This window comes from Balaenoptera physalus (assembly GCF_965194825.1).
Source record: "Balaenoptera physalus genome assembly, chromosome: 1".
In the NCBI taxonomy this organism is placed as follows: Eukaryota; Metazoa; Chordata; class Mammalia; order Artiodactyla; family Balaenopteridae; genus Balaenoptera; species Balaenoptera physalus.
In genome coordinates this window covers 74383548-74408684 of record NC_138882.1, presented here as the reverse complement: position 1 = coordinate 74408684, position 25137 = coordinate 74383548, and the positions used below count along the sequence as shown (strand labels likewise).

The following is a 25137-nucleotide window of genomic DNA, read 5'->3' as shown; positions in this document are numbered from 1 at the left end:
CGCCTTCAGGGCGTGGCCTCGCGCTGCCCCGGGAGGGGGCGGGGACTACTCCGAGCCACGCCCCACTCTGCAGGAGGCGAAGGGTGCCGCACCTACACTTCCGCTGCGCACTGCGTTCTGCACCAGCCGAGCGAAGGTGATCCAGGTGAGTCCCCGCACCTGCGGGCGGCGAGGAGCGTGGGCCTCGGAGGCATTTCAGCTCCTGCGCTGGGCACCGCCCGTATCTCGGCCATCCCAAGCTGAATAGGGACTCGCTCTCTCTCTCTCTCTCTCCCTTCTTGTCTGTAGGTTCCTTTCTACCTTCCCATCCCCTTTGCCCTCCATCCTCCCCATGATGTAGTGGGTTTGGAGCGTCTAAGCTGGGCCGGCCTCGCTATCTAAAACTCAGGGAGATTCTCAAGGTCAACCCTTCCTCAGTTACTTCCTTTTCTCTCCTCCGCTCCCTGGGCTGTGCGGACGCCGGGCTCCTTCTTTCTGCCTCCCAGAGCCCACCTGACCTTGCCAACTGCATCTCTGGTGCACAGGAGGGGTGGGCAGGGCACTGCAGGGGCAGCTGGCAGTGCAGGCCTGATGGGTAACACAGGTTTTTAAAGTGGCCTGCGAGCGCTGCGCCAGCTGCGGATGTGCATGTGTTGCTAGGGACCTTCCGGGAGGGTCTCCCAGGGAATTGTGTTTGTTTTCCCCTGGTTTCATAGAAACGTTTGTCGTATGTTTGAATTGGAACCTACGAGTGGGTCATTTCTTACCGCTGCCTTAGAGCAGGAGAGGAGGCGGAGTCTTTGTTGAGGTTGATTTCAGAGAATTTCCCTCATCTGGTGTTGCTGCAGGGAGCGTTAGGGCCACAGCGGTGGGGCAACTGCGGGGCGGTGGAAGGGGCTGGAGGCTGGTTGGTAAGTCATTCTCCGAAGTTCTGGCTTCTGCTATCACTTTCCTTGGGAGTCACGAGTTTACCGCTATATTGTAGCTTAGGGGACAAGTGAGTGTGGGAAGGGAGGTAAAAGGAAAGCAGAGACAGGAGGGTGGGTAGGAAAAGAGCTACGGGCTTGCGGCTTTAATCCCCTAACTGGAGAAAGGGAGATCTGGAGGGAAGGACACTTACTGCTCTGCAGATATATGGCTCTTTGCAGGTGCTGTAGACCTGGGCGTGGTCATGTGGAATTGCCGCAGGTTTTCGATTCCTCTGTCGGTGGAAGCAAGGGCATCTCTTGGGAAATCTGTAGATCACTGGGAGCCTACAGTTTCTGGGAAGCACCCAAGGTTACTGGTCAAAATTACAGACTATGCTTAGGTCAACGAATTCAGTGATGAGAGCATAGTATCTGAGTCAGGGGATCAAGAATGCTTACTCTCACAGGAGTTAAATTTAACAGAGTTAAATAAGTTTACATCTAAAATCCAAACAAATACTTTCAGCCAGGGAAGACGTTCTGTAAAGCTTCCCTCCTGACAATGTTACAGAAATAGAAAACTTTGTCAAGTGATTCCCCCCACAAATGATGTTACTACATATAAAACAGAGGTACTGTGTAGAGGTACTGTGCCCAGTCATAGAAACTGCACTGCAGGGGCCTCCTTAGATTAAGGAACAAAACTGGAGAAGGGCAGTCTTCCCCCTTATTTAGACTTAATCCTGCCAGTTTAGAGTTCTGCAGAGACGCAGTCCATGAAGGGGAACCTCTTAACCTGGAGGATAGCAAAGAGACTGAACCTATGTGGAGAAACCTGGAATGAAGTGGATGACAAATCAATCTGTCAAAGAGTAATTTAGTGCCTACTGCACAGCTAGCAATATTTAAATATATTCTTCCCTATATTTCTATTTAAATATTCTGAATCTGTATTCAGAACACCCTTGCCAACCACAATTGACCATGAACCATTTAGCATTTTTTAAAGCAATATGTGTTTAAAAGAATATACTGCTACGGTTTTTACAACTGGTTTCATTAATACTACTTATGAGTATACCATCCTCCTGAAAAAGGAGAATTCAGCAGTTACCAGGTAGGTTACTGCTGTGTAAAATAGAATTTTTGTGTTTCCCTCGCTATCTCTTACAGTGTCTATGTGCCTGTCTTCCTACGGGGAAGTTGTACTACCTTCCAAATACATTTGCAAATACCTTTAAGGAGTTCAGCATTTAGAATCATCCGTCCCCTGTTACGCTCTGAGTTCTTTCTAGAGTCGACCCATTTTTTAACTGGAACTTGTGTTCTAATATTTTGGTGACTTAGTTCACTCTTTTTTATTTAATAGTGTTATTTTATTTCTCCAGCCTAAGAAATGTGAATGATTGTGACACAACATCATTCTAAGTACAGACAGGCCTGAAGAGTTAGACCCCTGTTTCAGGCAGGAGCCTGCAGCCTATGCAGTTCCTTCATTCAGAATGGCTGGTAGCCTGGAGGGGACTTGTTCAGCAGCTGCTAAGAATTCACTGCATACAATCCACCCACATTTCTTGTGATGGAAAATCCAAACGGTGTCCATGTGACTCATTAGAGATTTTTTTTTTTTCCTCTTTGGGAAGTCAGGGCTTAGTTTCACTCTGCCCCTCAGTTCCTATATACTTCCAGTTAAGGGGCAGGTTATAGGGAAATCGTGATGTAAAAATGAAGTGCCAATTTTTGTGTTGCTTTGCCCTTTGCAAACCTGTATGCCCGAAAGTTGGGAGGATTTTTTTTCCCTGTAATCTCTCCTCCTGTCATACTGCAGTGCTGACACTCATTAAAAAGAAAAAAAAAAAATTCCTTTTTGGACCTTTTCCAAATTTTTTTCTTCTTCCAATTAGAAAGCTCTCAGGCTTTAATCAGTCACAGACTTGGAGTTAATTATTAGCTTTCTGTTCTCGTTAATATATTTTATGCTCAGCAGAGGGTCCGGAGAGGTAGAAAAGTTTCAAAACAGGTCAAGTGTGGTCAAACTTGCTCCCCAACCTCATTGAGAGACAATACAGCCAAGGGTTGAGAGCATAACTGTGGAGCCAGACTGCCTGGCTGTGTGTGAATGCAGGCTTTCTCTGTTATAGCTGCGTGTCCCTGGGCAGATTACTTAACCTCTCTGATGTTCAGTTTCTTCATCTGTAAAATGGAGTAATAATATAGCATAGGGATGCTGTGAGGGTTTAAATGAGTTAATATTGATGAACTACTTAGAACAGTGTTTGACACACATTATGTAATATATGTGCTAATAATAAGTGTTATTAATAATCATTGATTTCTCCTACCACTCTTCCTCTAGGCTATATCACTACCCTTCAGCCAACACTGGTCTCCTTTTTCATCCTTATACAAGTAAACCCCTTTCCTGTCTCCGTGCCTGTGTACTTGCTGTTTTCTCTACCTGTGTGCTCACTCTCACATCACTGTTACATCCTTCAGAGCCCTTAGCTCAATCTGTTACCTTACTGTTTCATGATCCTCCTAAGTTGTCTCCCTCCATTTGACTCTGTATTCTGGAAGGTCAGGACCTTCTTTCTCAGTCTTGTTCACCATTGTAGCCCTGCACTGCACGTGGTACCCAGCATTCAGTAAGGGATACATCAGGAAAGGAATCATTCTAAGGCACTACTGAGGAAGGTGGTAGATGTGGACTTAAAATGAGCATTGCATTTAGGTGAAACGCTTTGTCCTGCGTTGACTTTGTCAGATCAGCTCCCTTGAATGAATTGTTACAAGATTTTTATTTTCTTCTGCATCCCATAACTTCTTCCCATTCTCTTCCCTGCCCTCTGAGATTGGTGCCTTCAGACTATGGGAAATGTCCTGCAGCCTGTCCCTGGGATCACACCTCCCTGGAGGCTGGGCTCCAGATGGTTCAGCGTGGCTCAGGGCTTTTAGGTCAGCACATCAAGGAACTCTCGCCCATAGGGCCTTTTGGGTCAAGAATCTGTTTGGGAAAGTTTGTCATCCTACAAACAGGGGAACCTAGGATTTGTTCTGTCTTACAATCTACTATTCTTAGATTCCTGAAGAGCTGAATTTACCAGTTTTCCCCAGGGGAGATTCAGTTAAGCATATGTGTCTAGTGCCTTTTCACACAGAAGTCAGACTCCAGAGAAGAAAAGAGCAGGTAATTTGCTTATTTGGCCTTAACATGGTTTATTTGTGTCAATGCAGGCTCATCCCACATAACCAAGAAACATTCACTTGGACTCGAACATCAGGCTGGTCCTTCCCTCCCCCTCCCGCTCTCAGCCAGCGCAGGAATGTAGTCATTTTCATCAGCACAGACAGTTCACGAGAGTGTTGGAATTAAAATGACATGTGGAACTTGAATATTTTATATTGCAAGCTGTGGCTACTTAACTATAAAATTGACTATATTTGGATTTATAGGACATTTATCTCTTAAGAAGACAGATCTTTCCATCCCCCCTAACTTGTAGCGTGCTTCCACTTTCCAAGTGTTCTTCCAGCAACACTGATGAGGAATTAAAGAATATCAGAAACCGGGAAAGACCCACTTTATGACCTGCCTCTGCTGTTTGCCTCACTTGAGTTAGTATTCAAGGCTGGACAAATAATGGCCTGCTTATTCAACTAACTTTTCATTTTTAGCCCTTGGAGTGATATTTACTGAATATGCAAAACAATTGTGGGGAATAGTTATTTTTCTTCACATGGTTATTATTCCTTAACTGTCCATGTACTCTTTTTTCTTACATTTTTTAAAATAAATTTATTTATTTTATTTATTTATTTTTGGCTGCATTGGGTCTTCGTTGCTGCGTGCAGTCTTTCTCTAGTTGCGGCGAGCGGGGGCTACTCTTCATTGTGGTGCACGGTCTTCTCGTTGCGGTGGCTTCTCTTGTTGCGGAGTGTGGGCTCCAGGCGCGCGGGCCTCAATAGTTGTGGCTCGTGGGCTCTAGAGCACAGGCTCAGTAGTTGTGGCGCATGGGCTTAGTTGCTCCGCGGCATGTGGGATCTTACTGGACCAGGGCTCGAACCCATGTCCCCTGCATTGACAGGTGGATTCTTAACCACTGTGCCGCCAGGGAAGCCCCCATGTACTCTTTTAAAAATCTCACTGCCATTTGAAACTTTGACACTCAAACAGATTTTATCATCTGTGTACTGTAGAATTGACCAGACTGGCATTTTGAAAATGTAGGATGGACCCAAAGAAATTCTGTGACTCTCCTTTTTTTCTCTCCCATCATGGAAACAGGGAATTACCTTTGTGCTGCTTGCCTCTAGGATCTCAAGTTTCTCCACTTAGCTTTGTATGGGCTCAGCTGCCTTGCCTAGAAATAATTTTGAGGACTATTCCTTTGTAGATACATTTGGAGGCAGAAATGAGGCTGGACAGCTACCTCATTAAAAGAGTACAGGCTGAGTAGACCCCTAGCACAACCTCAGAGCTTTTGGAACCACCTCCCAGTGTTGGAGACTCATGGAGATCCACTTGATGTGATCACATGAAGCCCTTTAAGTGACCATCCTTGTATTATTCTCATGAAAATGCCATGTAAAATAAAGGACCGGGGCTTCCCTGGTGGCAAAGTGGTTAAGAATCCTCCTGCCAACGCAGGGGACACGGGTTTGAGCCCTGTCTGGGAAGAGCCCACATGCCGTGGAGCAACAAAGCCTGTGCGCCACAACTACTGAGCCTGCACTCTAGAGCCCGCGAGCCACAACTACTGAGCTCACGTGGCACAACTACTGAAGCCCGCGCACCTAGAGCCTGTGCTCTGCAACGGGAGAAGCCACCGCAACGAGAAGCCTGTGCACCACAACGAAGAGTAGCCCCCGCTCGCCGCAACTAGAGAAAGCCTCACGCAGCAATGAAGACCCAACGCAGTCAAAACTAAATAAATAAAATAAATAAATTTTAAAAATAAAATAAAATAAAGGACCATATATAAGGAAGATTGGATTAATAGTACAGGCAGCCAAATAAGGATTTTAATGAAACATTGGGGAATGGCTCCAAGTCAGTCTGTAAGTGCTTTAGCATTGTCCCATTCCTGATGCATTAAAAAAAAAAAAAAAAAAAAAAGACTGCTGAGAAATTGCAGTAGAGTTGGAGGGGAGCAATCTTGCAAATGGAAGTAAGGGTTACCATTGTCCACACTGGCTTTTATTTGTTTGAGGGCAAAGAGAGAGGTGAAAGTTGAAATCCTCTCTCCCTTAAGACGTTTGATTTTCATTTAGGAGAAGACAAGTTGTTGTAACTTCATGGCTCAGAAGTCATAAATTATTTGAGGCCAGTGCCCAAATGATAAAGCCTGCCTTTTGCTCCATTTGTGCAGTGTTGATTGTGCCCTGGGGAATTTCTATTGGCAGCTAAGATGGAGTGGAGTAAATAAGTGAAGGAGAGCTTTACCCCAGTAGTATTCCGTTGAATGTAGTTCAGGAAGTTCTCTGAGTAACCCTTTTGTAACTGAAGGAACCCCTGCCCCAGTGAGATAAGGCAAGCTGTGGCAGAAGCAGGAATTGGCGGAAAGGTTGAGTGAAGTATAAGCGCTGGAGTAGTGATGTTTCCAGGTGAGTCTGTCAGTCACATTCCTATAGGAGAGTACCTTAGCCAAATATCATAATGAAACTCCATGTTGCTAACTCAGGCACTGGAATAGAGCATATCTTCTAGGGGTGAGACCAACACTGCCTCATTTTAAGTCCAAGCTTGATCACTCCTAAAGTAAGACTTTACAATGGTGCCTTGTAGCTTTTTAAAAATCCACTGGGTGTCTACTCACTGGATGCACCAAAGAGTTGTTGCCTCAAATACTCTTCCTTCCACTATGCTGTCCCATAGACCTCAAGGCCCCACCAGTCACCAGGGCGCCAGTGTTCTCCGATCTACCCCTAGACACCCACTGTGGCCTGGGGTTTTTCTGCTGCCCCTTGTCCCATGCCCCACCTGCTTCAAATACTGTTCCTAGTTTTTTTCCTCCAACCTGATATGTCCTCAGAAAGTCATATTTGGCCAGTAATATATATTTTGATAAATAAAAAAGTTACACACAGAAATGCTGCTGTTTAAAAATATCTGTTGTAGAAATAATTCTGTTTCTAAAGTATTCTCAAAATGTGCAAACATCCAAAGGTAGAGCCTGTGGCTGGTGAGGGTCCATGAGGAGGAAAGGCTGCATGGGCAAGTGGTAGGACTTGCATGGGGCCATACTGGCAGGCCTGGACAGTGTGAGCACATTTAGGAGGGAGAACTGCCTGATGTGTATTACCTCACAGCCCACTTGTCTCTTAACCCTCAACACATGGACTTCCACCTTCTACCACGTCCCTAAAACCAGGGTTCCCCCTCACCAAAGCCAAAGGCATATTCTTAGCCTGTTCATGCTTCTTGACAGAAGTGTCCACTTCTTCCTTTTCAGAACTCTTTCTTCCTTACGTTTAGGGTCTGTACCGTTCCTGGTCCCTTTTCATACCTGGAAAGCTCTTTCCACGTGTAGGAGTTGAATCCACCCGAGGGCTTGCATAGTTAATGATGGTGCATGTTTGCTTGGTCAAACACCTTTCCCCTTTGGGAAGTGATGCTTCCTCTGCTGGCACTTAATTGCAGACCCTTTCTTCCTCTACGCATCTCATCTTAGTCCGTTGGGGGAGAAGCAAGAAGTATTGACTGTTACCTGGCCTGTAAAAACTCTCTCATAATCTGGATCTGTCCTCTCTAACCTTATTTCCTGATGTTCCCACCATGTGCTGGGGTCCAGGCTTTTCCTCACCCAGGGCCTTTGCCCTTGCTATTCCCTCTGATTGGAATGTTCTTTTCCCCATAATGTTGTGTGGCTGCTTCTTCCTCATTCATGTGTCAGTGCAGATGTTGGCCACAGAGAAAAGATCTTCCCCAGATGATCCTGCTGGAGTAGCCCCACCTCCACCCCGTTCCCTCCGCATCACCGCCCTGTATGTTCTCCATAACAGTCATCCCTCTCTCAGGTTGCCTTTGTTTGCGTATTTGTTGTCAGTCTTCTCTCGTCATTAGAGTGTCAGTGCCTTGAGGTCAGGGACCCCCATCTTGTCCACTGCTGTATCTCCCACAACTCAACATTGCCTGGCACAGAGTAAGCACTTTGTATATTGTGGTTGAGTAAGTGACTTAAGTGTTCTGGGACTCATGCTGTCCACACTAGGAAACTAACTCCGTCTGTCATTATGCTGTCCACGTCAGGAATCTAAGTAGACCAGCCTTTTGCCAAATTTGAATCTATCCCAAACAGTATCAGAACTAATTTCTAAGTCAGAGCACGTTATAGATTTGTAGAAAAATCAGTATCTCCTTATTTAGGAAGTATTACATATGTGGACAGACATGTACACTTGCCAGGATGTACAATGTCTTTGTGTTTGGACCAACATTTATTAAGGGTTCATACCAGATGCTTAGTCTAGTTTATCTCATTTAACTCCTCAAACCATCCTGTGAAGTAAATAGTATTCTCCCATTTGGCAGAAAAATTAAGTAACATTTCCAGGGTCCCACAGGTGGGGTCTGAACACAAGTCTAATTCCAGAATTCCCACCGTCTCTACTCCTGTGGATTTTCCCATGGGAAAAGGCAAATCATAAACAGTATTCAAGTCTGCTAGGAATAAAAACATTCCCAAAAGGATCTCTACTATTAAATAAGTGACACGAATTTTCTAAATAAAAAGAAAAACTAATTCCTTTTAAACTTTCAACTTAATTGTTCTCTCAGCTGAACTATTTTGACTCAAGACTGCCAGGAAACAGTTAACTAGGAGCATACACCTCTGTAGTTACTAATAAGTGAAGAGAGAACAGAAACACTTCTGTCCTATCTCTGCCTTTCCCCAACCCTTTTAGTTTCATTTTTGTGGGGGTGGGGTGGGGAGGGTTGTACACAGTTTCTGATCATTGGTATGAAGGAAAAATCTGGAATTGGGTATTTGTTTACCTATTTGCCTGCTTTCCCCAGTAAAACATGAGCTTCCTGAGGGCAGGGACCAAAGTCTGGCTTGTTCACCTCATCCCCAGCATGGGCCCACTGAGTAGCACATAGTAGGCACTCAATAAACTTGGACAAGTAAATGAACGGATGCTCAGCCCCATGCAGGGATAAGCATGTCTGGCTACAGGGAGGGTTTGCATGACTGCAGTTTGCTGATTTCCGTAGTCTGTACTAGAAGCCTGCTTCCTTCTGAATACTCCTGCCCTTCAGATAATATATTATAACATGGCTGGCTATTAAGAGTTCAAAAAGGAGGGGAATATATGTAGTTCTAAGCTTTGTTTGCTATTTTAAAATGATAATTCTAAATTATAAATTCTTAAATGCATCTCATCATCATGTATTCGAACATCTGCTTTTATCACTGAATCAGGGCAAAGACAGTTAACAGAACATTAGCACACATAGTATAACCTGATATATAACATTTATTGAGTACTTACTATGTGACAGGCATCCTGATGGGTGTTTAGAGACAGTGTTCCCATTTAATCTTTACAACAACTATATGGTGTGGGGTAGGTGCCATGATTATCTCCAATTAACTAGTGAGGAAACCAAGGATGCTTGAAAGACGTTGCGTAATTTTCCCGAGGACACACAGCTAGGAATATGAGATCCAGGTTCCAAACCCAGACAATGTGATTCCAAAACTGCCCCCTTACCTGCAAGGCTGTCTCTATACTGCACATAGTAGATAAGTGACAGGATTCAAGCTAAAAATCAGGTCCGATTCTTTGGTTCCTTTGTAACATACTGTCTATTCCTCCTGTCTCCTCGATTACTAATTATTGTCAGGCCATGTTTTTACATAACTTTTTTGGTATATATTTGCTCATTTTGCACATTATAGAAAGGTACAAAGGAAAATCTATAATTCAGCCATCTGGAAATAGCTATGCTTATGATTTTGATATTTTCTTCTTTAATTTTTTCTATTATTGAGAAAACTAGATATACACTTTTTGTTTTCTTTTTTTTTTTAACTTAACATGCTGTATATTAAGTCTGTTTCACCATCTTTAATCTTTCACCATTTTTAATGGATATATACTATTCTGTTTTACAGATATATTATTTATTTAATTAGTTCTCTTTGTTTGGACATCTATACCATTTCTGTTTTAGCTGTTATAAATAGTGCTGAAGTGAATGTCTTTGAACCAAATCTGTTTGCCTTCCTGATTATTACCCCAGGATAGATTCCCAGTAGAATTAATGAGCAAAAGGTTATGAACAATGTAAATAAAGCATATTGCCTGCCGCCAGGCTGTCCTCCAGGTGATTCTGTTTTACACTTCTCCCAGCAGCGTGTAATACTACAAAGTAACTAGATAAATTTTTATTTGTACAAATCATAAATTTTAATCTTTACAGCTGGTGTGCGACTAACCTCGGAAACTGCGTGATAATTAACAAGTGCTATTATACAACCAAGTGAGTTACAAAGTAATCTATACCAGTCATGAAAGTTCAGCTCCGAAAGGACCATTGGACTGCATGCTGTGTGTCTATCACCATGTAGAAGGCAAAGTCTAGGGCAGAGCTCCCACCCCCAGGAACCTTATCTTGCTGGGTGGATATACGGGTTGCCAGTGACACAGAGCAGGTATGTAATCAACAAACTATAGTGTGCAGTCCGAATGCGTGCTCATGTCAGAAAGAGGTTGTGTTGCACGTATCAGCTTCTCAAGCCTGTGCCCTGGGAGCTATCTGCTAGCTGTGGGGCCGGCCCAACCTCGGGCGTGGCTGGAGCTGCCTGGAACGTGGCTGCTGTGAGCTGAGGTGCCTCCCCTTTCGCCAGTGTACGCACCCGCACCCACGCGACGGGGCGGGAGCGTGCATCTCTTTGCCCTGGATTCCTCAGAAAATAAGGATTCAGCAAATGACGAAGTTTCTTTTTGAACCCTAAGTGAATTAAACTGATTCTTTCCTTAAAGGACAAGCCTTAAGCATTTTGCAGTCCCTATTGGATTTATGTTTTCAGCAGCTGTAGCGACAGAGCTTTTCTCTGTGTTCTGATCTCCTCTTTCTGCAGGAATTCATACATCCAATTGCTTCCATTGTTTCAGTAGATGCTTTGAGGGGAAAAAAGGAAACTGACATGGGTTAGGCACACACTTTATGCCAGGCACTGTGCAGAGCGGAGGACGCATTCTGAAAGCTACCTGGACTTACAGCTTGCTTTATTTATTCTACAGCTTTCTATAAGCACACACTCTGTGCTCGGCACGGGGGATGCCGGACACACACACGGTCCCTCCCTCACGGGAGCTTAGTATCTGATGCAATTGGCTGCTCTTTCTGTTCTAGCCCTGATCACGCCAGCTGGGAAGTGCTGGCTGCAATGGCCTGTGAAACAGGGCTCCTCATGTGCTGAAAGTGCAAGGAGGTGTCAGGGCGGGCTGAACAGGCTTGGCTCTGGCACCTATGCAGGTGTGTCCAGGGCTCCTGCAGGGAGAGCCTTGGAGAGGGCCGCCTCTCTCCTCCTGCCCCTAGTACGCTCACTGTTTCCTGACCGATTACACTGTCCTTTGCACACCACCCACTTTAGCATCGGACTCTGGGTCTCCCTTACTGTAAATTCTCTCCTTCAAAGGTCTTGTTCCTGGCTCTGCTTGCCCTCACCTAGATTCTTTTCCCCTCAGTACCTATCACCGTACCAAAGTGTGAGGAGAGTCACTTTCACTAGGGTGTGACTGCCTAAAAGTGTAACCTCCCAGGTTGCATTTATACTTTGGAAGAGGAGGTCAGTAGTAAACATTAATTTCTAATTGCAGGTTTTTGAGCGGTTGCCTTTCTGAGTGTTCATTGCCTGCAATAGAAACATCTACTCAAAGGACACTTCTCTGTCCGGCCACCTAGCTTCTCCTACCCAAATCCTTACAGGCCAGAAAAACAGAGGCCAGTGACCGAGCCACCGAATTCTAATGTTTTGCCTGGGCTTGCTGGAGTATTTGGGGAAGAATTCTAAAACCTGCTCTGGTCTTAGCTCTGCCCTCATCTCTCTACCTGAGCCTCCATTTCCTTTTCTGTAAAATGGAGCTTATGGGATTTGGGGGGAGAGGAAAAATGAGCTGAAAAGTCTGCACCAACACAAGTTTACCCCAGGCTGCGAGAGAGCCTAGCCTCCTGTCTAAAGGTGAGGTCTGAACAGACTTTCAACTTGCACACTTTGACCTAAACCAGATATGATTAATTGTATCGTTCTTAAACAGGCGGCTTTTGACAAAGTTAGAGACAGCTTCGTTTTCAGTGGCCTGTTTGGCCCAGATGTGTTGAACCCCAGGGATATCAGGTAGTCATGCTTATTTATTTTCAAAGAGGTGTTCAGTATTCACCCCATATTTTTGTTTTAATAACTACTACCAAAGCTTCCTCCCCAAGCTGATTTTCTAAACTCTGGAAAGGACTAATTCTAAAAGAGAATGAGGGCAGGGAAGCTTGGAAGGCAGCCAAAGGCTCCTTGCTCTCCGCAGCCACACGAGATGGCCCAGGAGAGGCTGACCTGGAGGTGATTCCCATGCTGAGTCATGGGGACGGCCCTTTCCAGTGTGTGTCCCCTGTCCCGGAGGAGGGGATGCTGGGTGCCGCTCCGCGAGCAGCTCTAGGTAAAGAAAGAATATAGCAGGGGAAACTAACGGGAATTATTGTGAAACATGGTTGGGGGTGGGCAGATTTTAGGATTTTGGTTCCAAATGTTATTTTGCAGACCTAAGGGAAACTTACTTTTAAAGAACTGACCTGTTTGCTGGCCCCAAATTCCACACTGAGACAGATTCTGTGATCCCAATGTCAGTTCAGCTCTAAATCGTCACGTGGGATTGAAAGGGGACATTGGAACTGAATTGGAACCTAAATCTGAATCCCAACTCGGATACTTTCTCTTTTAGACCTTGGGAATATTACTTAACCTCTGGGTGCTCTTTGGAAAATAGGGATATTAGCATCTTGTTGGGTTGTTTGTGAGGATGACTAAAACATTTTGGAGCAGGGTAACCTTCCCAGGCTTTCAGGAGAGGTTGCAGCCAAACAGTTTTCAGGGGTGGAAATTTTTTTTTCTTTGGCCACGCCATGTGGCATGCGGGATCTTAGTTCCCTGACCAGGGATCGAACCTGTGTCCCCTGCAGTGGGATCGTGGAGTCCTAACTACTGGACCACCAGGGAATTCCCAGGGATGGAAATTTTAAACTGAAGACAGAATACACACAGGAGCTGTTGGCCTGTGGCAGCCATGCACGTGATGAGACAGCAGCTAAGGATCTCTGGAAGCATTGTAGCTATTTCTCTGTGTCCTGCCATGCTCTGACCCTTCAGACATCTGGTGATCAATGCTCAGATAGACTGGAGGGCAGCACTAACTTACTCTGAATTTATTAGGGCTTCTTCCCACCCAGCACGTTTTCCTCTCCTTGATCTCCAGTATGTTTCTTTCCTTCTTTCTTCTTTCCTCCTGGAGCAGGACAAGAGCTAAAAGAGCTGAAACTGCTGAACACTGAAAAATGCGGAGATGAGCTTTTTCTCCAAACATTTCATATGAAATTTTTCAAACATGCAGAAAAGTTGGAAGAATTGTATAGTGAACATCCATATAGCTACCACCCAGGTTCTAGCATTAATATTTTGCTATATTAGCTTGTATCATCATTTTTTGATGCATTTCAAAATAAGCTGCATTGCAGGCACTAGAACACATCATGGGGTTAGTTTTGAAGTGTTAATTTGATGAAGAATCTGGGTTCTCCAAGAGCTGCCCAGAGCCTTGCTCTGCTTTCAAAGAACTAGAACTGATCCCTTCCCTACAAGTGTGATATTTCTGCTGCTGTACCAGCACGTGCCTCAGGATCCAAGGGAGGCCCTAGGGTTCCTGCCCTCAGAGTGTCCCCGATGCCAATAGACATACAAGCGAAAAACTTGGAATCACTGTGTACATACTGACTATATCCTGTTTCTCTCTCTGTTTCTCTTTCTTTCTCTTTTTCTCTTTCTTTCTCTTTCTCTCTCTCTCTGTCTCTCTCTCTGTAACTTAGTATATCTTTTAGCATTTTGCCTTGCTAAATATTTTTTTAAATTGTGGTTTTTAGTGGCCAGACCATCCAATAGCAGTGACTACTGCAATGGTTTAGATAAATCTCATACATGCAATGTTGATCAAAAGAACTCAGGCACAAAAGAGAATATACAATGTGATCGTGAACTTTTCTGTGTGTATATCGCAGACTTGAATCATTTTTTAATTCTGCTGGGTGGTATACAGTAATATCTCTACCTCTTAGAACCACCAGATCACTCATGCCTCTTTTTGATCTGTAGCGATACGTTTGCTGGTAACAAAGCATCCCACTCTTGAGGCCTCCTGCAGCTTGGAGCCCACAGTGCCAGGTGGCGCCTGAATGTGTTCTTTCTCCCACAGAGTCAGGATGGCCGTCCTCTCTAAGGAATATGGTTTTGTGATTCTAACTGGTGCTGCCAGCTTCATAATGGTAACTCATCTAGCCATCAACGTTTCCAAGGCCCGCAAGAAGTACAAAGTGGAGGTGAGTGGGAACACAGCGGTGCCTCTGTGGGTTCGTCGGGCCAAGAACTTGTTTTCAGTTGTGGAGGGAAAGGTGAGGTGCTAGTGGTCAGCGGTGGCAGTTTCAGGCCTGTTCCTATTAGAAATTCTGCCCCTGTCTGGAAGGAGGAAGGCAAGAAATATGGGGCCCTTCTGGAGAGTCATTTCCATCTTGTTTTACTTTTGTCTCTTCTGTAAAAAGACCAGGTGTGCTTTTGGCTGGAGCTCTTTGCTAGGAAGACAGTTATTTTCTAAAGGGGGTTAAGTAGGAATTCCCGGGCTGTCCAGTGGTTAGGACTCTGCATTTTCACTGCCAAGGACCCAGGTTCGACCCCTGTTTAGGGAACTAAGATCCCACAAGCCTCACAGTGAGGCCAAAAATAAAACGGGGGGTGGAGGGGGTTAAATAGCAGTTGTTTCCTGGTGTGCCACTTTAAAATGATGTCTTCTGGTGATTTTCGTGTTTCCCAAGTAGAAGAGAAGCACGTGGTGCTGAGTTAGCCTGTGTTTGGACATCAGACATAGGGAGGAGATCTATTGAATGCTTCCTTTAGCTCTAGCTGATCTAGAAGGGATACTTACTGAAGCTGTCCCTGGTGAGCAATGTTAAATGTCTACTTCTTTTGAGCAATTTATAATTAGAGCTCCTTTTAAAGTTTTCATGTCTAGTTTATTATTTTGATGGGCACATTAAAACTCTCACACACTCAGTTTCTGTTCCCCCATTAAAGGGAACCTTAAAAGGATGTGGTATTTGCTGACTCTTGGGAAGGAGCTATTTCCCAATGGCATCCTTGTAATGCATCCCAAAGCCACCAGTGATGGCATAACGTCAACAAAAACCCCGAATTTGGCACAAGCTGCCTCTACCCCTTGAATGGCACAGACATATATTCTTGTCACTGGATGTTAATAGACACAGATTGAATCTGCCTCTGAGAATGAGACCTCTGTCACCACATGCATGTAAGCAGAAATTGAATGATCATCTGACCAAGGTTATGGCAGAAGATGCTTTGGGATACATTATCTTTAAGGTTGATTTTAACTCTCAACACTGAATGAATGCTACACTTGACCATTTGATCACACACACTTTGTTTTAACAGTATCCTACAATGTATAGCACTGACCCTGAAAACGGACACCTCTTCAACTGCATTCAGCGGGCCCACCAGAACACGTGAGTGCTGGCCCTGCCCGGCCCCCAAGATATCTGCAGAGTGGGTGTTTTCTGTCCAACACCTCGACCCTGGGTACTCTGTCTGCTGAGTAATAGCAACGATGACGATCATGGATACTCATTAAAAGTATCATTAAAAATGTATAAGTGAACAGATTAAATATTAAGCAAAATTAAGAGTTGTTAGGATGGTGGGATTCTAGATGACCTTTTCTTTTTTTCTTCCATTTCTTTTATTTTTAATTGAAGTAACATTGATTTACAGTGTTGTTAATTTCTGCTGTACAGCCAAATGATTCAGTTATAAATATATATATATTCTTTTTTGATATTCTTTTCCATTATGGTTTATTACAGGATATTGAATATAGTTCTCTCTGTTATACAGTAGGACCTTGTTGTTTATCCATTCTATATATAATAGCTTACATCTGCTAATCCCAACCTCCCACTTCATCCCTCCCCCAATGCCCTTTTCAAACATGAATTTAATGCTGCATTACTCTTCTGCAGTATTTGCAGCAAGTTCACTCTAAACTGATACTGAATCTCCCAGCCTAGGGGGTGAGAGGCTTTGAGCTCTGTAAGGAAATCTACTCTAATTCGCCTCATCAGTTTGTCAGATTTGAGGTCTTTGACTCACTGTGTTCTGAGTTACCTCTAATCTAATCCCAAGCAGAGCAAAAGAAGGTGGATCTTAGCGGTCAGGCCTTCTGCCTCTGGTCAATGTTTATTTTTATTCTCAAGTTTCTAACTTGGCAAGGAAGAATGTAAAGGGTTCTTAGTTTTACATAGACATACTTATATAGAGCACTTTAAAGGAAAAAAAAACCTTTTTTTTCTATCTATTCCAGGTTGGAAGTGTACCCTCCCTTCTTATTTTTTCTAGCTGTCGGAGGTGTTTACCACCCAGTAAGTTTTTCCGGGGAGGGGGTTCATCTAATTAGATTTAATAGATTTAATTCACTGAGCCATTCAGGAGGGAAGAGGAAATGAAACTTTAATGAACATCTTCAATGTCTAGGCACCATGTATTTAAAAGAATTTCATTCAGTTACTTCTTACAAAGTTCCTTAAAGTAGGTAGAATTTTTCCCGTTTTTTACAGATAAGGAGAAACCTCTTGGATACTATGTAACTTTCTCAAGATCAAATAGCTACAGAGTAGATGAATCAGAATTTGAACCCAGGTCTCTCTGATCCTAGGAGGTTCATGTCCATTGAGTTTTCCTTTGCCACATTATTCATGCAACGAACGTTTCCTGGACACCTGAACAAAACAGGCAAAGACTCCTGGTTTCATGGAGCTGACTCTTAGTTGGGGTCGCAGACAAAAAGCAATTCAAGGACATCGTGTAGCATGTTAGAAGGTGATGCACCCCACAGAGGAAGCAAAAACAGGGATGGTGGAAAGGGAGTGCCTGGGGACGGGGGAGACAGTGTTGAGTGGGGCGGTCAGGAGGAGCGCCTTGATGCGAAGGTGACACTTAAGCAGTAGGTGAGGGAGCAGGTGCTGCAGATGTCTCCAGACATCTGCAGGCAGGAGACGAGCCAGGGCGAGGCCCTGGGGCAGGAGCCTGCCTGGTCTGTGTGGTGCACAGTGAGCGGTGCGGCTTCAGTGGTGAGCAGGAGGTGAGGGCTGGAGGTGAGGGTGGACCTCGGGGCCGTGTAGGCCGCTATGGCCCTTGTGAGCCTTAGGTTTGGTCCTCACTACACCTTATCTAAATAAAGCAAGTTTATCTGAGCCTGATTAGTTGCCACTGGGGTCTTGCCTTACACAGAAAGTGTTTCCTTTTCAGGGCCCCGATTTCCCCTCCATTGAGTTCAGACCAGAGTGCTGGCATCTCACATTTCTGGTTCTGAGACTTTCATAAGCCTCTGGTCTGTACCTGAATGGCCTTGTGCTTTTTTTGTCAGCTGCCAGAATGGCACATCTATAGTTCATGACCTCAAAGTCTTGTACTTTTTTCAAAGAAAAATCTGCTACTCTCTTAGAGAAGATGTTTCTTTCTTGTGCCTCTAAAGAGCCCCAATCCTAGCAAGTAAATAGGCTAGCTGGTCTAAACAGACTAGCTGGTCTCTCTAGGCGTCACCTGATGTCCACCCCAGCCCCGTTCCTGTCCCACTTCCCTAGATCCCATTCCTTGTGCTTAGTTCTTGGAAATACTCTAAGACTACTCTGAAGACAAGCACCTAATATTGTTCCTGGGTTGACGGTAATTATGCGACTTTAAAGAGAGACCTGGCAGAAACTACAGAGCTTCTAGATAGTGACTTGTGCGCCTGGGGTTTTTATTTATAGTTGTTTAATGCTCCTACTGATACTTAACTTTCCCTAAAATCATCAAAACAAACAAATAAAAATCCTAAAGTAGGAACCTCGCCCCCACTGATGCCACTGCTAAATTGAAAAGACAGCTGGGGACAGTGACGCCCAGTGACTCACGTCCTCACACACCCTCTCTCTTCCTCTCCCCTGTCTCCTTTAGACCAAATGGGTTGGTCACCCCGGCAGGGTGTCCAAATGGAAGGATTTCCCATCTTGCATGAGTTTTCACTCTCTCTTCCCAAGGGTGTCGGGAATGGGGAGACTTTCCCCTCCAAGACCACATGTTCTGGGATTCACAACATGACACACTCCCCCGACTTTTTCTAGTGGAGCCCCATGCCTATGCGTGGGCCACAGCACAGCCCCTTAGAGCCCTCCCAGGGGGGACCTGGCTGAGACGAAGCAGCACGCAGCCGTGGGGTGTGCAGTCCATCTCCTGTCCACAGGGCTCCTCCCCTAGTCCTGCCTTTCAGTCGGTTTCCTCTCCTGGCTTACTCCGCGACCCCCAGGCCTGCCTCTCCTTCCCCTGTGCTCTAGCACACTGAGTCCCCTGGGGCAGGCCGGGAGGTTCCTCCCATCCCACCTACCTAGGAGAAGGCCAGCAATCACCTCCCAGGTCTCTGAGCAGTTCACAGAAGGATCACAGCGCTTTGATTTTCCTGACTGAAACAACTTCATTCTACCCTAACTTTGGTAGGGAGTATTTTACTATATCCATAAAACTGTTAACTTTTTGTTAAAACATTGTGTAATCAATCCTAGATGTTAATAAAATTCTGCCTGTTTCTTTCATGCAAATAACTAACAGAGCCCTTTTATTTTAGCGTGTAGTTTCTGGCTTGGGCTTGGCCTGGATTGTTGGACGAGTTCTTTATGCTTATGGCTATTACACAGGAGGTAAGGACATATTGACATCTGTCAAGGAAACAAATTTAAAATCTTATACTACTATATTTTCCTGTTTAGCAGGGCTTTAAGAAGAGGGAAAGTAACTTGATATTTAGGTGAAAGATCTGTTATCGTCTTTCTTTTTATTAACCTTTGAATAGTAACAAAGCACATTCTGCATTTTCAATGTGTCAGTTGCTGTTCTAAGAACTCTGCATATGCTATTTAGCCTTACAACAATTCTATGACATAGATAATATTATTTTATAGATGAGGAAACTGAGGCTTAGAAAGATTAAGACTCTAGGTCACAGAGCTACTAAGTGTAAACTAGAAAGCCAGGATTCAAACCCAGGCAGTCTGACCCCAGATCCCCTGCTCCTAATCAGTACTATAAATGGTGTGCCTGAGAGAGAAGGGGGAAGAGATTCTTCTGGCTGGACTTACCTCTTGGAAGAGGGAAAACTCCAAAAGATCCTGGAGCGAAGGTGCTCTAATTATTATCCCACAACGTGTTTTAAAGTTCAATACTGTTGTGGCACACGACTTTGCATGCAGTATGTAACATACTGACAGCTTAGGCTGAAGAGCTGGTTGGCCTCCTAAGACTAGATGGTCTAATGTACAACCCCAAGTGCCTTGACAGAATGGCTGGTGGATGTTGACAGCACTGTCATTGTGGAGCACCCCCAGTAACTTCTGCTCTTTCCTCTTTTTTAGAACCTAGAAAGCGGAAACGGGGAGCCTTGAGCTTCATCGCCCTCATTGGCCTGATGGGCACCACGGTGTGCTCTGCTTTCCAGCATCTTGGTTGGGTTAGAACTGGCTTGAGCGGTGGGTGCAAAAGCTGCCATTAAAGAGTTATCGGGTGTTTTGAAACTCTCATTCATTTTGACTGACTTTTATTTTCAGTGACTTTTTTTTTTTCCCTAAATAAACACTTACCTGGCGTCAGCCTCATACCTAACCCTCTCACTTATTTCTTTTTGAGTCTTTATCTAAAATATAAGTAGCCTGTTCCTAGTAGATGAGAGAGAGGCCACAGGTATTGAGCACTCCTTCTCACCCTGCCAGAGGATGTTTACTTAATGTGTGAGCTGGAAAAAGGTCTATTTGTGGAAATATGTTCATAGTCATGCCACAGCAGTGAAAAACTGGGGCTCGAAGAAAGTCTTTTAGTGCTAGTTATAAGATTATCTTATCACTTGCTAATACATAGGATTTTAAAAAAATCTCTATTGAAGATTGCTTCTAATGCTTAAAAACTGAAGTGATAGACTAAATTTAAGGTTATGAAACTTAATAGAGATGAATCTAATTTCCTGCATTTGGATGCAAAGATCTGATTGCATAGGTACAAATGGGGAAGGACAACCTTAGCAACAAAATATGGAAGACTTAAAAGGTTTTAGCTGACTTGGAGAACAATGCGAGTTGGCAGAATGAGATGGCTGTTCCAGAAATGAATGTGGCCCTAAACTACTTAACAGTAATAGTGTCTAGATCTGTGCTTTCCAATACAGCCACTAGCCACACAGGACTATTTACATTTAAATTTATGCTATACTATATAAATAAAACAAAAAAAATCAGCTCTTTAGTTGCTCTAACCACATTTCAGGTGTTCAGTAGCCTTTGAGGATTAGATAGGATTTGAACCCAGGCCTGACTCTCAAATCCATGCTTTTTCCATTGTACCCCACTACCACTTCGAGGAGCTAAAACATTTAAGGATAGAATGCCCTGGTCGGCAACTGAAGATGGTCAGCTTTGGCTAGATGACTGCCTGGAGTCCTCAGGGCATTGGATGAGAAAGCTGGACTAGATCAGTGTTGGTTCATGGGAAATTTTCACCAGTGGAGAGCAAAATAAGAAAAATGAGGACTGTTTTTATAAAGCTTTAACTTGTATTCTTTTTTACATTAAAATGTCCCTTTATGAAATGATGGTGGTGATGAATGGTACGGTTTTCTTTGTTCCTGACTTAAAAAGATAATATAATTAAAAATTTGTAATAAGCTAGGGTTGTGGTTTGGGTTGTTTTTTATTTTGATTTTTGCCTTTTTGGTTTTTGTTTGATAAGAACTGCACCTAAAGAGATTGGAGAACTTGTTAAGGTTTCTTTTCTCATCAGAGTATAGGCATCAGCGAAGCAGGGCAGGGGAGACATGGAGACAAAGTTGGGTTTTCACCTTTGTTTGAAGTCTTAACAGGGTATGCTTTTCAAAGTAATATGATCCATCTTTGTCATTTTGCTATTATAGAATGGGCTCAAAGGAAGTTTTATAAGGAACCCAACACATGAAAGGGTGCTGTGGTTGAAGTGGGGAACCCAGAGCTCTGCCTTTTCATTTCCCTGTTTCCTCCACAAACACACTTCCAGGGCACCCAAGGGCTGGGCAGAATCCAGTTTGTATCAGTGCCATAGAGAATAACCCTGCCTGGCCAGCTAGTTTCTATTAAATTCCCTGGTCTCGTGGAGAAAAAAAAAAGGGCATAAGTACTGCTTCCACTCACTGCTGTTCCACAGTGTACATTCCAAAGAGTCAGTTTATTTCTATGGAAAAACACATTCTGAGTTCTGTTATAGGTGGAAATTAGAGAACCATACCAGTCTACCGTTGCTCCATACTGAACCTCAAGTATCCCCACCCCTGCAGGTAGCTATATGCCCTTGAGTTTATTAGCCTCCCTAAGCCTCCATTTGCTCAGTTGTAGGTTGGGGATAATGATAATACTTACTGTATAAGGTTCTTTTTTTAAAATTGAAGTATAGTTGATTTGTAATGTTGTGTTAGTTTCTGGTATACAGCAAAGTAATTCAGTTTCATATATATATATTCTTTTTAGATTCTTTTCCATTATAGTTTATTACAAGATATTGAATACAGTTCCCTGTGCTATACAGTAGGTCCTTGTTGCTTGTCTATTTTACATATAGTAGTTTGTATCTGCTAAGCCCAAATTCCTAACATCCCTCCCCTATCCCCTTTCCCCTTTGGTAACCATAAGTTTTTTTTCTCTGTCTGTGAGTGTATTTGTTTGGTAAATAAGTTCATTTGTATCATTTTTTAGATTCCACATATAAGTGATATTATTTGATATTTGTCTTTGTCTGACTTATTTCACTTAGTATGATAATCTCTAGATCCATCCATGTTGCTGCAAATGGCATTATTTCATTTTTTTCATACCTGAATAATATTCCATTTTATATATATATATATATATATATATATATATATATATATATATATATATATATACACACACACACACACACACCCCACATCTTCTTTATCCATTCATCTGTCAATGGACATTTAGATTGCTTCCATGTCTTGGCTATTGTAAATAGTGCTTCTATGAACATTGGGGTACATGTATCTTTTTGAAGTATGGTTTTCTCCAAATATATGCCCAGGAGTGGGACTGCTGGATCACATGGCAACTCTATTTTTAGTTGTTTAAGGAGCCTCCATACTGTTCTCCGTAGTGGCTGTACCAATTTACATTCCCACCAACAGTGTAGGAGGGCTCCCATTTCCTCACACCCTCTCCAGCATTTATTATTTGTAGACTTTTCGATGATGGCCATTCTGACCAGTGTGAGGTGATACCTCACTGTAATTTTGATTTGCATTTTTCTAATCCATTGCTAATTAGCAGTGTTGAGCTTTTTTTTATGTGTCTGTTAGCCATCTGTATGTCTTCTTTGGAGAAATGTCTGTTTATGTCTTCTGCCGATTTTCTGACTGGGTTTTGTTTTTCTTGTTATTGAGCTGTATGAGCTGTTTGTATATTTTGGAAATTAAGCCCTTGTGGGTCACATTGTTTGCAAATATTTTCTCCCCATCTATAGGTTGTCTTGTCACTTTATGGTTTCCTTTGCTGTGCAAAAGCTGGTAAGTTTGATTAGGTCCCATTTGTTTATTTTGCTTTTATTTCTATTGCCTTGGCAGACTAACCTAAGAAAACTTTGCTATGATTTATATCAGAGAATGTTTTGCCTATGTTCTCTTCTAGGAGTTTTATGGTGTAATGTCTTATATTTAAGTCTTTAAGCCTTTTTGAGTTTATTTTTGTGTATGGTGTGAGGGAGTGTTCTAACTTCATTGATTTACATGCGGCTTTCCAACTTTCCCAACACCGTTTGCTGAAGAGACTGTCTTTTCTCCACTGTATATTCTTGCCTCCTTTGTCAAAGATTAATTAACTGTGGGTGTGTGGGTTTATTTCTGGTCTCTCTGTTCTGTTCCATTGATCCATGTTTGTTTTTGTGCCAATACCATGCTGTTCTGATTACTGTAGCTTTGTAGTATTGTCTTAAGTCTGAGAGGGTCATGCCTCCAGCTTTGTTCTTTTTCCTTAGGATTGTTTTGGCAATCTGGGTCTTTCATGGTTCCATATAAATTTTAGGATAATTTGTTCTAGTTCTGTGAAAAATATCATGGGTAATTTGATAGGGATCACATTAAATCTGTAGATTGCTTCGGGTAGTGTAGCCACTTTAACAATACGAATTCTTCCAATCCAAGAGCATGGGATAACTTTCCATTTCTTTGAATCATCTTCAGTTTCCTTTATCAAGGTTTTATAGTTCTCAGATATAAATCTTTCACCTCCTTGGTCAGGTTTATTCCTATGTATTTTTTTAATGTGATTTTAAAAGGGACTTTTTTCTTACTTTCCTTTTCTGATATTTCACTGTTAGCGTAAAGAAATGCAACCAATTTCTGTATGTTAACCTTGTATCCTGCTACCTTGCTGAATTCGTTTATCAGTTCTAGTAGTTTTTATGTGGCATCTTTAGGATTTTCTACATATAGTATCATGTTATCTGCATGTAATCACAATTTTACCTCTTCCCTTCCAATTTGGATACCTTTTATATCATTTTCTTTTCTGATTGCTGTGGCAAGGATTTCCAATACTATGTTGAATAGAAGTGGGCATCCTTCTCTTGTGCCAGATTTTAGCAGGAAGGCTTTCAGCTTTTCACCACTGAGTATTATGTTGACTGTTAATTGTGTTGAGATATGTTCCCTCTGTACCCACTTCGGTAAGAGTTTTTATCATGAATGGATGTTGAATTTTATCAATTGCTTTTTCTGCATCTATTGAAATGATCATGTGGTTTTTGTCTTTTCTTTTGTTGATGTGGTGTGTCACATCGATTGACTTGTGTATTTTTTAAAATCAAATCGTATTGGGAGAAGTAATTTATTTTATGGAAAAGTTTTAAGGCTTATCCCATTGAAACAAAGGAAAAGTTGAACCAAAGAAAACTTTAAAATAGATTATATTGCATGAGCTCCCACAAGTAATGGGAAATATATGTACATATTAGATTACATATACTTCGAATAAACAAAGAAGAATTACTATGATGTTAATATTTTCATGTGACCAACACTGAAGGATAAATTATGCTCGTAAGTGGACTATAAATTAACAGTTCACCTGACTTCTCTATGCCAATAGTAAAGACTTCTGACTTTTGATTAAATAGCTATAAGCTGCATATTTTTTCCAAGTAAACTAAGCAGTTTTGTTTTGTTTTGTTTTGATTTGCATATGTTGAGCCATCCTTGCGACCCTGGGGTGAACCCAACTAGATCATGGTGTATGATCATTTTTATGTTTTGTAGGATTTGGTTTGCTAATATTTTTGTTGAGAATTTTTGCATCTATATTCATCAGAAATGATGAATACTGTAGTTTTCTTTTTTGTTAGTGTCCTTGGTTTTGGTATTAAGGTGATGATGGCTTCATAGAATGACTTTGGGAGTGTTCCCTCCTCTTCAGTCTTTTGGAAGAGTTTGAGAAGGATTGGTATAAGTTCTTCTTTGTATGTTTGGTAGAATTTCCCAGTGAAGCCATCTGGTCCTGGACTTTTCTTTGCAGGGAGTTTTTTAAATTGCAGATTAGTGATTGGTCTGTGCAAATTATCTACTCCTTGATTCAGTTTTGGTGGGCTGTATGTTTCTAGAAACTTGTCCATTTCTTCTAGGTTGTTCAATTTGTTGACATATAATTGTTCATAGTATTCTCTTATGGTTTTTAATATTTCTGTGGTATCAGTTGTTATTTCTCTTCTTTCATTTATTTTATTTGGATCCTCTTTCTTTTCATCTTGGTGAGCCTGGCCAGAGGTTTGTTGATTTTATTTTTTCAAAAAACATGCTCTTGGGACTTCCCTGGTGATGCAGTGGTTAAGAATCTGCCTGCCAATACAGGGGACAC

The 25137-nt window shown here is 42.7% G+C and overlaps 1 protein-coding gene across 1 annotated transcript; it reads left to right on the top strand.

Moving 5' to 3' along the window:
• The first annotated feature begins 29 nt into the window (after nt 1-29).
• LOC309642578 (glutathione S-transferase 3, mitochondrial) lies at nt 30-19858 on the top strand. Its single transcript, XM_082424273.1, has 6 exons — nt 30-145; nt 14352-14475; nt 15602-15675; nt 16530-16587; nt 18828-18900; nt 19612-19858. The coding sequence occupies exons 2-6, from the start codon at nt 14359-14361 to the stop codon at nt 19746-19748; spliced, it is 459 nt and encodes a 152-aa protein (XP_082280399.1). The 5' UTR covers nt 30-145; nt 14352-14358; the 3' UTR covers nt 19749-19858.
• The last annotated feature ends 5279 nt before the right edge of the window (nt 19859-25137 follow it).

What these genes read in the sequence shown, in the direction of transcription:
- LOC309642578 (XM_082424273.1), top strand. Translation starts at nt 14,359, where the DNA reads ATGGCCGTCCTCTCTAAGGAATATGGTTTTGTGATTCTAACTGGTGCT. An exon ending in GCAAGAAGTACAAAGTGGAG is followed by an intron (nt 14,476 to 15,601) that starts GTGAGTGGGAAC and finishes TTGTTTTAACAG; the next exon opens with TATCCTACAATGTATAGCAC. An exon ending in CAGCGGGCCCACCAGAACAC is followed by an intron (nt 15,676 to 16,529) that starts GTGAGTGCTGGC and finishes TATCTATTCCAG; the next exon opens with GTTGGAAGTGTACCCTCCCT.